The sequence below is a fragment of the Caloenas nicobarica genome, chromosome 2 (genome assembly GCF_036013445.1).
Source record: "Caloenas nicobarica isolate bCalNic1 chromosome 2, bCalNic1.hap1, whole genome shotgun sequence".
In the NCBI taxonomy this organism is placed as follows: Eukaryota; Metazoa; Chordata; class Aves; order Columbiformes; family Columbidae; genus Caloenas; species Caloenas nicobarica.
The window spans coordinates 115,468,803-115,486,546 of record NC_088246.1 but is presented as its reverse complement, the minus strand read 5'-3'; the positions used below and the strand labels follow the sequence as shown (position 1 = coordinate 115,486,546).

Here is a 17,744-nt window from a genome sequence, read left to right as displayed (position 1 = left end):
AAAAGAGTAACAAGACATCATTACAATGCAAGATATCATTACGATGCAAAATTAATTCCATCCAGTGAGACATCTGTAAGGCAAAATACTGCTGAAAATATACTACACTTTTCCTTGACCTCTTTTTTTTACTTTTCCATTAAAAACAGAAAGAGAACCAATAAACTTTGGAAGTTTTTACCTTTGTCCTAGACTGAACTTGTTCTTTACAGATGAGGCATTTTTTCACCCGTGGTGAGCACAGAGAGCACGTGGCAATGTGTCCACATGGGCCGAACAGGGTATCTCTCTTCATGTCTGAACACACCATACATTCTTCTAAGGTTTCAGAATCATTGTTGATCATAGATGGACTTCGGGATCCAACCTGACCACTACAAAGAAACCTTGCAGTCAAACTTACTTATAAGAATTTTTTAAAACTCTTAATTTAAAATGCACATCAATTGGCTGTTTATATGCTCCTATGCGTTCAGGCATCAGTGTATCATCATAAAGCAATCCAAATGGCATTTTCCCAAATGTACAGTTGGCACTAGAGTGTAAGGTCACACGTTCAATTAAGACATTGAACAGGAACAGGCCACAGAAGTTAGAACAGCATCTCATGAACGTGAAAAGCTCTTCCCCCCCATCATAAGAGTTTACTTTATTAATAGAGACATACCCTGCAGATTTGTAACTGCACAGCTTAACACCTTAATCTTGTATATACTTCCAATACTTCGCAAATGATAGACTTGTAAAAGAACCCCCAAACTCCCTCAGTGAAGTAATTCTCTCCAGATCTCCATCCCGTGCTGCTGCTGGCCCAGCAGAGGGAGTGCGTGGTGAACCCAACCAGCTCAGCCCTACAGCCCTCACAAGCCCATAAAAGGTGGCGAGAAAGAAGAACAGCCGCAGGGATGAGGCTGAGAGACAGATGGACAGACACAGAGAGACTCTGAAGAGAATAAGCACCTTACACACCAGGAGAGCAGTCTCACTTCATGACATGTCAAAAGTACATTTTTCATTTCCATACAGGAATTAAGGACGCGAATTGTGAAACCAAATGGTGGGAACACAACTAGGGCAAGTAGCAAGCTGAAATTTCTCATTTTGCATGCACTTGATAACATGACATTTCACTGAAATCATAATTCCTAGAGAATTACTTCTGAGACGTCAGGCCTACCCCTTCCTTGTCTTTTTTACAGAATCATACAATCATTCACATTGACAGGCACTCAGGAGGTCACCCACTCAAAGCAGGGTCAATGCTGAATTCACACCAGGTTATACCAGGCTTTGCCCATTCCAGTCTTCAAAGCTTGCACAGACAGAGATTTCACAGCCTCTCTGGGCAACCTGTTCCAATGCTTAGTTGTTCTTTCAGTGATTTCCCTCCCACCCCCTTTTCTGGGACAGTCTGAAGTTCTACCAGCCTCCACCTGCATGTTGCCACCTTCCCATTCCCCTCTCTCCCATACTAACTTGTATGAAAGTCCTGTAAGACTTGCGTTAGTTTCAACTAATGTATTTGTACACAGCATTCAATGTACCATAGAATAAAAAGAATTAATTGAAAGTCAAGAAGCAGTCTGCATGTTTTAACACTGTTTCTAATAAAGGCACAATGTTTTAAATTCATTGGTTAATGTATAGAAAGCAGAGATTTGGAAATGGCGTATTTGATGAACATACAAACCTGACTTTTTCTTTGTGACATTTAGCCAGTGCTTTGCAGAGACTAGGATCAGGGCAGAGATCGAGAGGAGACTGACCCTTCTTATTACGAATACTGAGGTCAGCTCCGTTGGCTGCCAGGAAGCAGGCAATAGATGCTGCGCTTTTCTTCTCTGCTCCCTGAGTGCCAAGTCCCATTATTAACTGAAAGAAAACAAATACGTAAGCAACTTGAGAGACTCTCTAAATAGCGAGGAATAGTCTGGCTAAAGGAAAATGACATGCGTACATGCACACAGAAATATGTATAAAACTGTAAGCCCAAGGAAGCATCTCTAGAACTAAAAACCAGAACAATTCTATGATTGCTTAATTCTGAGTCAGTTATACTCAACTTTCCTTTAAGGAACTAATATTCAGCAAGGAATAGGTCAGCTACTGAAGCACTCAGTCTCCTGTAGACCTATGCTCACTTGTGAAGTGGCTATCCTTCAATATACGCACTGTAAAGGGCAGAGTCCCAGTGGGTGTATTCAGAAGACAGCCAAAATATACCAAAATTGCTGAGGTCAGACAAAATGCTACCACCACCACACTTGGACCAAAACATAGCTGGGCAGAGAAATTAATGCACATTTACTTCTAGTCTAACAAGTCTAACATGGGCACTTGCCCAAGAAAGACTTTATTTCAGTTGCCTTCTTGGCCTGGAGGGATTTAAACTCACATACCTGTCCTGCCCTAATCATGTAATGCTCCTTTGCCTTTTTACAGCTATTACTGTATTAGCGTATCTGTTACGCACGATTCACAGGGTCAGCTAGGAAAATGATGAGAGAAGGCTCACTACCACAGTCCAGCAAGGAGAGGATTCACCTGCTCTGGAGCATTCTGGGCTTGCTCCAATATATTTTTGTATTAAAGCCTGATGAGTAAAATGTATAAGTATTATATAACGCAGACTACATATCACATGAAACTGCTGGCACCACTAAGAATCCCTCAAACTACACTAGATTATATCCAAAGGAACAGCTTGGTCACAGCTGGAACAGCGCCAATTCAAGGAGTTTTAAGTGCTGAATTCCAAAATTTTAAAGGCTTAGACACTAGGATAGAGGCAGGATTTTGCATGCACTTCTTTTCCATTAATTAAGTGCCCAGCTTGACTGATGTACACCTTTCTATGCTACTTCCAGTTTGTACAGTCTATCCCTGTAGCTGGTCTTCTAAAAGCTGGGTGTCAAGTATCATCCCTAAAAATTAAGTAATTTTGGCTGGATTAACAACCATTTTGTATTTAAAGAACTAGATGTGCTATCTTAGGCACAACAGCATACAGGAATAAATTTAAAACATCAGATACCTGTCACTGCAGCCTTAAAGGCCACATACCTCAAAGTCTGAACTACAAAGAAAATGGTTTTCAAAACCTCTCTAGTTATTTCCCCCATGTCTCAGAGGGAACTTGTGAAGAAAAAGGCTTGGTTGGGGTCCATGTCTTGCAGCACATGAAGTAGGTATTAGAAGTCTTTACCCTGCCTTGATAACTGCAAGATTATCCTCATCAAAGAGTCACCCAGTTTTCTAGGGAAGCAATTGTTTTAAACCTCAGTCTATAAGTTTTTTTCTAGTTACGAGTTCTTATATCAGTAAGTATTACTGAGGTGCTACAAAGCTCTTGAAGGTCACTTCATGAGTTCAGAGACACTCATGGTCCTGCATTCTTCTCTATAACCAGGTAAGAAAAGTACAGCTTGAAAGACTTCATACAAGGGAAACCAGCCAGGTATGGACGGAAATTGTTTTGTGGTGCTCAGATCAAAGGACATTTTTGTTTATAAATTCAGACCATTTGTCTGCACTTCAATTAGAGTACTGGATGAAGTGAAGCAGAAATTTTATCTAGCTTCAGTCTGGGTACCTTGGACCATATCAGTAATCCAGCCAAGGTAGCACAACACCCAGCAAAAGCTGATTTGCTCTGACACTGACAGAATAGGCATTTTTTGAAGGCATGCCTACACCGAACAATTTGCTATAGTCCTTTTCCATCTGGCTGGGACAAAAGTTCTCTTTACCATCCAAACTTGCACCTTATGGGCTCTGAAAGAAGCAGCTATTGTGTCTCCAAGAGAAAAATCAAACACAACTAACGGGACAGTTTGCTTCACTTGGTGTGGATATGCAACTACGCCAAGACTGGCTCCTCCACCTGGAACAGTCATCAACATTATTCAAGAAAAGCTTGAATCCTAAAATGCCTCTGCACGCTGTACACTTTGAAAACACCAGGACAATATTGCATTCCGTTATACTTCTCTGGTAGTCTGCAACTTTTCAGGCACACAGAATTAAAAAAAAAAAAATAAATAAAAATCAAGCCACGCACAAAAAATAAACCTTATATCTTAGGGCCTAGTACAGCCTAGTAAGCCTCCTGTGGAGCGTGCTGGCCCTGAGCTGTGCTAACACGAGCCAAGTCCAGCCAATTCACCTGCGAGGGAGAAGCCTCAGTGTAACCCACAAGAACAGTATAAATATCACCTAAGTAACTGTAATTACTGAGCTGTCTTTGAAGCTGTAAACACCTAACTCACTTCCATTAAAGCTTCTTTAGCTTAAAGTTAGGATTTAGGCGGTGGCATCATTTTGAATCTTAAAAGCATTTTAAAGGTCTGAAAGATATCTATATTAAAATAAATTACACTAAATGGATCTGGGGAATAATACATTTATTTAAAATAAAAAGTACCCTAGACCAAGGAACACTCCAACTGTAACGAAGCAATTGAAATGACTTTTTTGTGGTGGCTGGGACTGTACTTCAGAAAATTTCTCTTCCTCCCAGCTGTACAATCATTGCAATGTGCTGGATGAAAAACTTCAAAACTTTATTTAAAGAGATGGAGTTCACTGCTTATAGCACTTGAACATAGAAATGTTTTTCAGATTGATACCTGAAATGTGTAGGGCTTTGTGTACTATCAAGATTGTTCACTACATGCATTTTAAGTAGTCTATCAAAAAACAGATGAAGAAACCTGAAAAAAAATTGGTTTGGTTATTACAACAGCTTAACATTGACATCCAGAAGAACTACTATAAATCAATGTTTAAGAACTCATTCCATATAATTCCACTTCTGAAATAAGTTCACGAGATCAGGAAAAAGTTTGTTTCCTATTTTAAGCCACACTCAAAGCAAAAAGTAACAAATGGTAGAACTTCAACGAAGTTACTGTCCAACCAACTTTATCAAATATCAAAAGCATCCAAAATCCTGCAAGTAAAATTTCTGTTCTTTTTCAGTTTATTCAAATGAAAAAAAAAATTGTTGAAATACTATACTACAAAGAGGCACCCTAGGGAGCTCAATAGGTTAGTATTTTCAAGACAGCATTCCAAAGTTAATTAAAATTTAGCCAAGCAAAAATGAGCTCTAAAGTACTAAAGATTTATGTTTCAGATTTGCTGTCACATAGACTAAAGGAATCTGAGGTTTTCCCAATCTTTAAAGGAATTAATACAAATTAATCAGAAAAATACATATTCCATCAACTTAACTTAAGTTGTCATATTCACAAAAAGAAAGTCTGTTTCCCACAGTAAATTTTTAATCCTATTTATCCTCCTTTTTTGTCGTGGTGTCTTCCCCCTGCTGTTTTTGCTAGCTTTTGTTTGGTTGGTTTTTTGTTTGTTTGTTTGGGGTTTTTTTAATTATTTCAACAGAAATAAACTGAAAGTATAATTATTCTTCTTTTAAACCCAGGATACAGCTCAAGTGAAAGAGGAAAAAAAAAACCCACGAAACAACTTATTCTATGAAACATAAAATCCTCCAAAACTAAAATTTAAAGAGCTGGTAGAAGAAAACCCATTTCTTGTGTTAAAAAACCCTCAAAACACAACTACTCTAGATTCATCGTGGATTCCACTAATGAGACGAGCAACACAAACTTATTTATGTAATGCTGAATCAGAAAAAAAGTATTTATCTCCTGTTCATTCATTTAACAATTAAATACATGCACACAAATTATTTTAGCCACCTCTCACAGGGTCCATTTCAGATCATGGAAACAACTAAGCTGTAATTGCTTTCTTCTTCTCATTTAAAAGGACACAAGCATTTTCTTATATATGATAGTCACATTAGATCTACTTGCATAGTTTGTTCCAGTGTATTTCAACGAGCTAATTCAGTAACCAGTTCGAAAAACATTTGTTGTACAGTGGAATTACTGTTTTGAACAAAGGCTTTTTAATAAAGTTGGTGGGAGTTTTTTTAATAGAATACAAAACTTACCACCTGCAGATAAATTAGAAAAAATATTATCACACTGGTAACTATAGATTCAGCAAATCTGATCCACTGTTATGTTGTGAATCTTTAATATTTAAATAAAAAATTGTTGTTTGCTATTCACAGTCCTAATCACTCCAGAATTTTATTTCTCCTTTGCCTTTCAGCATATAGTGTTCACACAGCTCTTTGGGTGTGAGAGTTTCTTTTTTCAATAAAACATTTTGACCTTTATTACATGGAGTTTCTTTGACTATTTCCTTACTACAGAACAATTTCTGAAATGAACTCTGTCAGAAAGATATGTAATAATAAACATATAAAGATTAAGAATGCCTTGTTCTAACAGAATAATTTTTGACTGTTACAGAAGCAGCTAACCAATTAAAGCTACAAAGACATGCAAGATGTTGAATGACAGAAAACATAATTTTAGTCTTATTCTGTACTGTAATACTGTTTATTTCTCTTTCCTAAAAAGCCACTTCTGATTTTTTGGCAGCCACACATGTTCACTACAGAAGACAGATTTGTAGGAACATTTTAAACTAAATATCCCATATTTTTCTTTAACAAAGGCAATGACTACATGTGAAAAGCCACTTATAACAATGTGATTTGTCTACAGTGCAGTCTAATGCAGAACGTCTACTTAAACTCATGCTCCCAAAAAACAGTTCAACAGTACAGAACCAGACAAACTAGACAAATAAAGAGACAAATTTACAGTAAAGAAAAAAAAAGAATAAATAAATGCATTTTATTTACTGTGTTCTTTGATGGCTCCCAAGCAGTATCTACCTTGCCCACATCTTGCATGTCTTGGAGTTGGCGAAGCTGTGACAGGGTATGGTGTCTCAGGGCTTCATGCAGGGGAGTATCCCCATCTTTATCCTGAATATCCAGCTTAGCACCTGCACGGACTAAGAGCTGAAAAGAGAGACAACTCAGTTTAAAACTCGAAAAACCCTATTTATTCCTTTTAAAACTAATTTCAGTGAAAGTATGGTTTAGGATGCTCTAGGAGGTCCAAAAGGGTTATTCTTTTATCTTGCTATAATTCATAGCTGAGTTTATTTACATTTATTTTCTATACTTGGAGCTCAGACCTCAACTAACACATTTACCTCTTTCAAATATCAAGCTTATTTCAGCAGAAGCCTAATGCTTGCCTGTGCTGTGAGGGAGCATTACAAGAGATTATGTTCTAGAAGATTCTTTCTACTGTCCAAAACCTTTAAACCTTACAAGACAGCCTGTAAACGATGTAACATACCACAGCAATATATCACAAACAGAACAAGTGGGCAATACTTCAGATATGTATCTTTCCTTTACTCTAAGGTTTCAGTCACCTCAAAAGTCACCACTTTCACATCACGCTAAACTTTACAACTTAATTTACAATGTCGTCCCATTAGCAAAGCGGTTAAGCGTGTACTTAGGTTTACTATCATTCAGCAGAAGACAGAAAAACCACTGACACTATCAAATACCATCTCAGAACATTTTGGAAAGTAATGAACTTGCCTTCAAGGCTAATTTTAGATCAACATTCCAGGTCACAAAAGCAAGCACAAGGCTGCGTAGGCCCTCTTGTTCATACTGCCTTTGCAGCCAGGCCTCCCATAATTCAATGCACCAGAACTTTCTTAAATATGCTATTAAATAGAACAAATCGACATATGCTGACCAATAACAATTGCCCCAAAAAATTAAAACCTGTCATTGTCGCAGTGCGTTTTAACTTCAGTTTTGAGCAAATTTTTGCTGCTTTGCAAAATTTGGATTAGCAGCAGAGACAACAGGCACAGCCTAGAAACAGGAATACATGAAGGGGGATCTTCCCTCTTCAGAACCTGCACGTTTGCAAGGATCTCAGCCTCTCGGAACCAAAGAATCTCAGACTCTAGAAAAGGCTAAAAGGAAAATAGCTTAAAAGGAATTCAGAACTTAATTTTCAAGGAAATACCTGCCTGTATTTGACTGCAGCTTACCATTTTCACCAACCCTCTCTTCCACAAGTGAAACCAAGAAAACCAGCTAATAGTTGCAACAGTCTCCCCAAAAGCTCGCTAAATGGACTTACTCTGACCAAATTTTTCTCTCTCGTATTTATATCTTGTGTCTACCACTAGCTATTTACTGCTTAAGAGTTTCTCCTGGAAGAAAATCTGTAAGAGAACTATTTTCAGGGCAACCTGGGAGTCTTTGGCTACCCTGTAAATTCAAAGCCTTTGCAGAAGTTAAAAAAAAAAAAAAAAGAAAAAAATATAAAAGGCCTTTGTCATGGCAGCAAGGCTTTTAAAAAAACCCTGCTACCTTTGACCACTATTCCACAGATGCCTGATGGTACAACCCAGCCCTGGAAGGTACCCAATAGGAATTAATTTTGAAATAGGGAGCCAACATGTTCTTTGCATGGTTGCATGAGTTATTTTAGGACTTCTCAAAGTTAATCCAGCTCTGAAGTAGGGATACTCTACAGGGTCATTCACTTAAATATTCTCGGATACAAGCACACCAGCCCAGTACACATACTAGTTCTTCCTGCTCACCTGCCACACCTAAGTTTTATATTCCCAGGTACCTTGTCAGCTCTAGAGAGGCACAAGAGCTCATCAAATAAAGCTGCCAAATAGCTTGCAGGATGCAAGTGACACTGACTCCAGGAAACCATTCTTTAGGTAGCAAGCAGTTCCAGATATAGGGCCATATCACATGTTTCACTGTAATGGGATCACATCCACCAACCCTTGGAGATGGAGAAATCTTACAGCAAAATAATGCTGAACAGAACCACAGATACACCTCTGTGTAAGGGGTACAATTCTCTGTAGGCCTGAATAAGAGACAGTTTTTAATATAATACGACACTCACTCTACAAATTTTTAAAAATTATACATAAGGCCAAGGCCAGGTTGATGGCCAGTCACTTATACGGAACATGCCCAGCAGTGAGTGTTCCCTCTGAGCTTCAACTAGCCTCATGCAAGCAAAGCAAACACTGAGTTACACAGGTCCCATATGGACAGTGCACACAGGACAGAATGGGCAGCCAGACTCCCGTGTCCTCTGCCATTAATAAACCTTTGTTAAACTGAATTATTAACTTGTGCAACCGTGCAAGCAGAAAACTGAAATAGTGTTACTTTCACCGGTAAGGTACTTCTGCTACTGCTTATAGCTCTCCCAAGCTAAGAACAGGGAAAGTCACACAGTCAGAAGACTGAGAAGTTAAGCTCATAAAAAGATGTTTCACTTAGCTAGAATTTGGAAAAGCTATGAGCAAGAATAATTACTCATACAGCAAGAGGCATCAAAAGTGCTATCTGAAGGTCCCATTACAGGACCACAAGACTCAGATGAGTAACAGAGGAACATATTCTCCCTTACTCAACAAGGAGGGATGATGGAATTGGGAACCGCATAGAGGAAACCATAATGCACATGTACAAAAATTTAGCATTCCTGAAATGTCCTTCACATTGCAAACTGACCTTTTGTACAAGCTGGTAGGTTTCTGAATTGGTCAAAATTAATCATAAAAACATTCAACGGTCACATGTCATTAAATCATTTTTTAAATGGTCACGTAGTACCCACGTCTTAACAGCTACAATCAGCTTGAGTCAAGTACCATTAACTGCATGGCTTATAGCAAATAAGATACTTACCCTAACAATTTGTGTATGCTGTCGTTCAACGGCAAGGTGCAGAGCAGTTTGCTGGTTAACATTCTGGATATCCAGGTTGGCATTGCCCTGAGAGATATTCAAAGCATTAGAGCGTTATCATCCCAGCAATTCACCTACGTGCAAAGCAGTGCCTTAGGGCACTGAATACGACCCTGAATATGATTCCTAGTTCGGAGATTTGAGAGCAGAAGTGATTAATTATTCACTGTACAGATGTTAATCTGTTGAATCTAAACTAGGTATCAAATTTTCCAGTCCCTCTGCACCACTAGGCCATTGTAATGATCTCAAAGGCGAGTTTGACCTTTAGAGCTCACCACATGTCCTTTCCTGCTCCATCGCTTCTGCATTGCGATTGCAGGGATAAAGCAGCAACTTATTTTCACATCGGATGGTTAACTGAAGTGTGACATTTAAATCTACCCGAGAAGAGTCCCACCTGATGCACCAGAAGTTCAGCCACTTCCACATGATTATTGAGAGCTGCCAGATGCAAAGCGGTGTAACCATCATCTTTTTTCTCATCAACGATCCAGGGTCGTGGTAACTTGGACAGCAATACACGCATTGCACTGAAATAAACATGCAGAGATGGCATAAATGCACGTATAATGTACTCATTAAATGATAACATGACAACAGTAAAATAATATTAATTCTCAGAACTACAAAGTACTAGTAGCTAAAATAACATTAGTATTTTTTCAAAAAGAGAAAGTGGGTGAAAAGCTACGCCAACAGTTCTAAAACATAATAATTTCATCTTCAGTTCCTTCTAGTTAAAGTACTCAAACAAACCATACAATACCCAAGGCAGAATGTGGCAATCAGACTTTTCCAGAAGAATTTTATCTAGCAGTAAAAATTACCTTATAAAAATTATTCACACAAGTTCGGAAACAAAGACGACAAAAGTTGATCTCCCTCAAATTCCTTATATCATCCTTAATTATTTAATGAACATGTCTCACTACATTAGATTTCTTTAAAATCATCACTTTATTAACTGATGTCATGAGCTATAACAGTTAAAACTTTCAGTTTCTGACATAAAATTGGAGTTAGACCTCTTAGGCACAGACAAAGTGAATATTAGTGGAATATTTTCATAACAGATAGTGGCTGAGTGTAACATATCAAAGCAGTGTCTAGTACTCCACCTCACTTCTGTATGTGCTTACCAAGATGCCTACCAAAGGAAGGTGATTCATTATTTTACACCTAAAATTCAAGGGTGGGAAAAAGCAACTCTGCTACCAGAGTATTAAAAGAGACAAAAATCCGTAAAGTCCAAGGACAGCAGTGTTAAGGGTATTAATAACACAATGCTAGATAAACAAATTGCTCAATCTTGTTTCCTTGCAGAAATACTCTTTTCTTGAGTCCATGTGTCTTCACTTAGCTTTTGGAATAGGCAGGTAACCAAACTTAATTCCTTTACTGTCTTTATTGACAGCACATGCAGCTTCCTTACGACAGCTCCTCAGAGACAAACAGAAAACCAGAAACTTCTATAGTCTTGTGCTAGGAAACCTCCCTACCATTGAGGCAACATTCTAGTTACAGGAGAAATAGAGCTTCTTCACAAAATTCAAACTTTAAAACCTAAGCTAATAGCTAATACAAGAGGAACCACTCGAGTCACAGAATGCCTTGTAAGGCAGATAAAATAATTGAGATCTCAATAAGCCTCAGAAATATCCTCATAAAATGAGCCTCTCAGCTTTTACTTAAAAATATTCTCGACAGATAGCAATAAGATGACTGTGCTATTAAGTAATAACTGAATTCCTAATTCACTCCAACAATCTGTTACCTTGAACATCCACACCATGTAAGTGCTATTCACTCCTAAGCTCTCTTTTAGAGTAACCCAACGAGTTTCCTATAAAAAACAACAAAAACTACAAAACAAACAAACCAAAACAACAACAAAAACCCACAAAACCCCAAAACCATGCCATCCTGTGTCTCTGGGGATAGCTGACTCCAATGAGACCCCCTGAAAAGCAGAAGAGTCTCTGAGGTAGACTACTACAGCATTAAGTGCACTCCGTTTCACCTAATGCTTGGGCACTATCCTAACAGAACCTGACTCCTTAAGCACCTCCATGTTCTCCTGCTACTGCACTGAGAATGCAAATCGACCCTCAGTTTCACACTTAATACACCACCCTGGCAGTTGCAGGATAACAGTCACTTTTTTCCCCAGATTCAGAGCCTGGAGGAACCACAACTAAGCAACAGGCCCACAGGAGACCCATGACCAGCTGCTGGAGCATCCACAGCCAGGCTGCTCTGCAGGTTTGTCCTCCGCAGAGCAGACATAAGCACTTGGCCAGGAACCAAGTTGATTCTGCAGTGTGTGGGTTATGCCAGTCTTTTTAGAATCCATCATCATCACAGCTTTCTTGAGGTAAGCAAATAAGTAAGAAACCATTCTCAAAGCCTTCAGATTTTTCGTTCTCCTAGCAGGACTAAGCTTCTTACTTCCTGATCACTTCTAACACAGTAAACTAAGACAACAACACTTAACAGATTGTACATTGCTCATTGTGAACCATTGCGCAGCTTCTATTAGTAACGCCTTCTACAGCTCTGACCTGTGCTAGGAAAAAAGACTAGAATATTTGGAGTGGGAAAAAAAAAAAAAAAGGAACACAAACACCAACATGAATTCTTTGAGAGATTCACTTATGCAGGAGTTTCCAGAATTAAGGATATAACTTAGTAAAACACAAGTTATGAAATGTTGCAAAATAAACAGATATTAGTTGCATTGATAAACATAATAATGAAATGATGTATTTTCAAACCTAGGATATAAACATGTCTCTGTTTTCCAGCATCAGAACTGTTTCTAGCTGCCATAGAGAGGGAGCAAGTCCTATCTGGGCTGTACCTGTCACACCAGCATCAGCTCTTCAGCCAGCTGGGCCGATGCAGAGCGCGCCTCAGGAGCACCCGATACTGGCAGCACAACAAGCTGAGCTATTTTCTACAGCAGCTTCCCACAGGGTATCATGTCATGTAAGCTCTTGATCTTCACCTGCCCAGCTCAGGCCTTCTGAAGACCCCATAAGGCTCCAGAGTATCTGCTGTGGATCATTTAAAAAGCACAACAAATATTACCTGAAAATTCCTTATGACTGACAGACGCGATATGACCACTGTGAGCGACAAGTAAAAGGTTAGACAATAATGACCTAATAAAAAACCCAAGGTCAAGACATTTGTTTTACAGCTGCAACTACAACTTGAGAAATACTATGGGAAGGCACCAACACTGAAATGTGCATTTCTCTAATTATAGCCAGCTTGTCTCCAATGTAGCTCTAGTCACTAACAAGGAGCCGTCCTAACCAATTCAGATGATATTTTATATTCTTCAGTAAGGAAATAAGGAAACTGCCAACTCCACAAAGAAAATAAAATTTAAAGTACATTCACACACCTTAACAGATGCATTGAGAAGTGAATATATTTCAGAAATACTATTGTTGCCATCTCTTTAACACCTTTTATCTTTGAGAGAGAAGATATTAATTGGCTTAATGTTTTGTATGCTATGAAAAAAAGTCACTCATCCTAACATTTGCAAGAGTGCTAGCCTTACCAGATCTTCTTTCAAATCTTTTTCTATTTAGTTCGCTGTCAAATACCTGGAAAATTTTCATCTAAAGTTCAACTGTAAAATAGACTGCATCTTGCTTTTATATAAATTAGATGCCTGCTACATTTCTGGATGCTTTTAAAATGCATTGGTCCTACTGAAAAAAAACAGAAGTATCAACAAAACAAATAAACAGCTTCTATGCATAATAGATTTTTGTTACTTCTCACAGCGAAGCATCAGATGACCAGTAACTACTCATCAGTTGCTTCTGGCTGTGCAAGTTAGAGACCACATCTCTCTATTCCAGACTGTGCTAAATTACTGGACAGCAGGATGGAAGGACAGTTTTATGGACATCAGACCTTAAAATTCTGCAAGACATTAATATGCTACAAATGGCAAATTCTTTCAGGATGCTCAGTGGCTGCATCCTCCTTCTCATTAGCTGAGATGTAGTTTCTTTCAAAGCACAAGATCCTGCTCCTTCCCACTGCAGCCTTCCTTCCTACAGCTATTCTATTCTGCAGGATTTTCTAGAGTTGCTGCCAAAATTTTGACAGCTAAGTGGCTACTATTCAGAACAGCACTCCCTGGAACAGGCATGCATGGTATCACAAAAAGTCATATTAGTGAATTAATGTTGCGTGCCAATTGCAGGGTAATTCTTGATTCACTTTTCCACAGAAAGTATTAAAGAAGTCGCCGAATTGTACTGCTCCATTTCCAGGACCACAACACAGATGGGACCCTGAAAACTTGCTTTCATCTTGTACACATCGAAACAGCCCACAGACTACTTTCACTGTCATTGTATTGAAAAGATCAGGAAATCAGCAAAACAGTAACCCTGATCAGGAAATCAGCAAAACAGTAACCCTGACCAGGAAATCAGCTGAAGAAAATTCTTCGGACCAGCATCTTCAGTGCATTCAACTGTTACAGATTACATGGCTAATTAAGCAGCTGCATAGACTACTCTTAAGATGCTTAAAACTCTTATTGAAATATTTAAAGATTATTACTAAAGCATTACTAATGAAAAAAACCTCTAACAGGTAAGCTTTGGCATTTGGAAGCAGGAAGCTGATAAAGACTTTGGGCCTTTTTCAGTTGGATGAACCTTGGCAAGTTCTGAAATTTTCTAGATGGGACAACAAAAGTAAAACTTCAGGAAAAATTTTAGAGGAAGGTGCCTGTAAAGCTTTGAAGGGGGTGAGGAATCTGGTTCTTCTTTCACAGGAGCTAAACAACTGCTCAGTGAAAAAGGTAATGAGAAAGCACGTGTGTGTATAGGGGGCTGAGATCAAGGTATCTGTTGCTTTCCCAGGTCCAGCTGTCGGGGATGCAGTGACTTATAAAGCCCATCATCATTCACATAACTCATCCCTATAAAATGACAGTCCAGGCTCTAGTAGTCACAACTGATTTGGTAGAAGGGACATCCCATTTATACTGTGTTACATTAATTTGAGATGTGGAAGAACAACAGCAAATGCTGCTGCATGTACCTTTAACTTGAACTTGCCGTAGGAGTAATTTTTTTTTTTATTTCAGGTTTTTAGAGAGTCTGGAACCACAGTTTAACATATATATGGCATATTTAGATTACAAACAATAGCAGAGTGCAAATTCAACAGCGTGAATTTTGTGTTTGCAACATAAAATGCATCACAGATCTGAACAGTACACTAAGTCATTTTTGGCCACAAAGAGCAGTTGTTTCAACACCAGTTACCAATATTAGATATGCAAAAAGAAATAATTGTTACAACCAAAAGTTCTAACATATGGTATATTATTCATTATCAACCACATATAAAATCTCTTTCCTTATAGAGTATTTTATTCACAGAATTTTTACAGATGCTCATCAGCATTACCTAAGAATGCCACATACAATAATGGATTTATTTGAAAAATCTACAAGATAAAAGTACTTGTAAGCAAGACGAAACTAGCACATTTGTTTAAAAGATTACAGATCCAGCATTCTTAACTGCAAAGGCACCCTTCCCTCCCTGTTTAAAAAAATATATATAAAAAACAACTTAGAGAAGATTCTCTGCTACCAACTGCAATTTGACTGCAGAGGGTTTGTGGGATGGTGATGGGGTGGTTTTATTTGTTTAGCCTTTTGAGGTTGGTTTGTAGGGTTTTTTTGTTTTTGTGTTGTGGGTTGGTTTGTTTTCATTTTTTTTTTTGTTGTGGGTTTGTGTTTTTTTAAATAACAGATACTTGGGCATTTAAAAAAAAAAAAAGGAGAGACTACTTCACAATCTGCATAAGCACATTTAACTTAAATTGCTACTGAAAGACACAATCCCACTTTTCCCTGCATTATGTTGACACTACAGATGTGTCACTGTCTAGTGAGTGAAACAACCTGCCAGATTTTTGATGTGGCAAGTTTGATTTATGACAGATCAATGAGATAATCCAGCTTACCCTGCAACTTCAAGATCACTAGAAGCCATAGGAATAAGTAAATGATGAAGCCAGAGTTGCAGGGAGGGCAGACTGCCCTTTCGAGAAGCAAAGTCTTAGATCAGTGTAACTTACCAGGAATCATATGTCAAGGGGTTATAATGATTCAGTGCACTGTCTACTACATGCTTCTCTACTCCCCTGCCATTCTGCTCCCTCAGGTCAGCTTTTCACTGTCTCAGTGCAACATGGTTTCATAATATATTTCACAGCAATTCTGGCTCAAAGTATTCTTTACACACGCACACTCCCTTCACCGCTTACTGCCACTCCGGCTCAGCTAAACCTGTTCACCTGTTTCATCCTCAGTGAGGCAACAGATCAGAATGAAAGACAGTTTCCGTTGTAAAGTTTTCTTTTAAGGCTATGCAGTCCGACATGCATTTTACAACACAACAGAAGCAAGACTACCTTTTACTAAGCCCATTCTTGTCCTCTGACTACCACCTCTACTCAAAACCCCTCTCCGCCCCCCCAAAAAACAGTAGTCCCAACACAGCATCTAAAAAGTCACCCCTTTTTGTTGGATTGCTTCTCATACAGAGTAGCACTCTGAGCCTGCTCACTGCGAAGCCAAAGAAATACTTGTACCAACATAGTGCAAGAAGTAACACAGGAGCAGGACTCTGCTATTTTTGGCAACGATATGATCTTCAGTGCACGTCAGCACACAACTGCAAGCCAAATCAGTTCCCTGGTCAGGTTCACACCACACTTGCTGTGCAGAACAGGGAGTTACACGGGACGAACGAAGAAAGAAATACTCCTCAGGAACAAGAAACAAGGAATAGAATAATACCTTAGACTGGTATTATTGAGCAGGCTGTATCCCGAAATTAGAGTTTAATATTTCATATCTGACTGATAGCTGAGTTAGCACAAGTTTAAGTAGGCAAGTTGTTTCCTTCTTTTTGTGTCTCAGATTTTCAAGTATCTCTTGCTATTTGAAAAGTTGATTTCAATATATGTGGAACTAAAGAAACCATAAGTTATATACATTTACATGGAATTCTTAAAAACATATTCTGTATTAGCCCAGATCTTACACAACGAGTTTGTCTTAGTGTATGATTATGGAATTGAAAAGAGAGAAATGAAAAAAATGTGACTTTTACCAGAAAGCTACACAGTAATAGAAGCTATAGGGTAAGCAGCTACCAAGCACAGGACAAAAACGAAAGCATAAATCAAAGATAGTGGTCTGTTCAGGACTTCATAATTCACTCTCTCCCCTACAGTACTGAACTTTAATATATAAGTACTAGTTACATCAACATTCATCGAGATGACATTTTCATTTAGTAAGTTTGTTTAATTTTAGATTGAGAGATTTTCAGCTTTTCCACTGTCCTTGCTCCTGAGCAACATAAAGAATTTTGCCTGAAAAATATAGAGAAAGTCTTGAAGTATTCAGGTTCCTGACTGTTGTATTTAAACGGCTAAATTTCAGTTACTTTATTATTTTCAGAAGAAAACATTGCATATACTCCCTATGAAAATGAAAATCCCTCTTTTCCTATTTTGAATGGGAAGTGATCAGTGTCGTTACAGGCCGATTTTGTACACATGAAAGTCAGATGAATGGACTGAGCTGTTCACTTGATTTCTTTTTTATTCTTTTCTTCTAAAATGTTTGAGTTTTTTCGAAGAACAGTAGTACCTCACTTATACATGCATTTTTTTTTTTAAAGGTAATTTTGTGGCTAGGCAATACAAACAAAATACTCTGGAATTATTAAACATAATAGTATGGAATTATATGAATTTATTGATCCAACGTTTTTCCAAGAATTTCTATCGATTTCAATATGGAAATGTGGTGTCACAAACTGGCACTAAGTTGTTATTTATAAAAATAACAGTATGATTTGCAGTTGAAAACTTAAACCTAGATGCAGAGCAAGGCCACTGAGACCGCAGCTTGATCTGCATGTTGTTAACCCACGGCATTTTTCACCGCTCAAGAAACCA

General features: G+C 38.3%; 1 protein-coding gene across 3 annotated transcripts in view; it reads right to left on the bottom strand.

The window, feature by feature from the left end:
- MIB1 (MIB E3 ubiquitin protein ligase 1) overlaps window positions 1–17,744 on the bottom strand; it is a 77,708-nt gene that overhangs the window by 15,077 nt on the left and 44,887 nt on the right. For 2 of the 3 annotated variants that reach the window (XM_065630273.1, XM_065630274.1), the window contains exons 13-17: window positions 10,113–10,245; window positions 9,653–9,739; window positions 6,743–6,904; window positions 1,691–1,872; window positions 182–374 (exon numbers count right to left, since the gene is read on the bottom strand). In XM_065630273.1, coding sequence (XP_065486345.1) covers window positions 182–374; window positions 1,691–1,872; window positions 6,743–6,904; window positions 9,653–9,739; window positions 10,113–10,245 — 757 coding nt within the window. The remainder of the gene's footprint in view (window positions 1–181; window positions 375–1,690; window positions 1,873–6,742; window positions 6,905–9,652; window positions 9,740–10,112; window positions 10,246–17,744) is intronic. The other variant, XM_065630275.1, reaches the window with a different exon arrangement.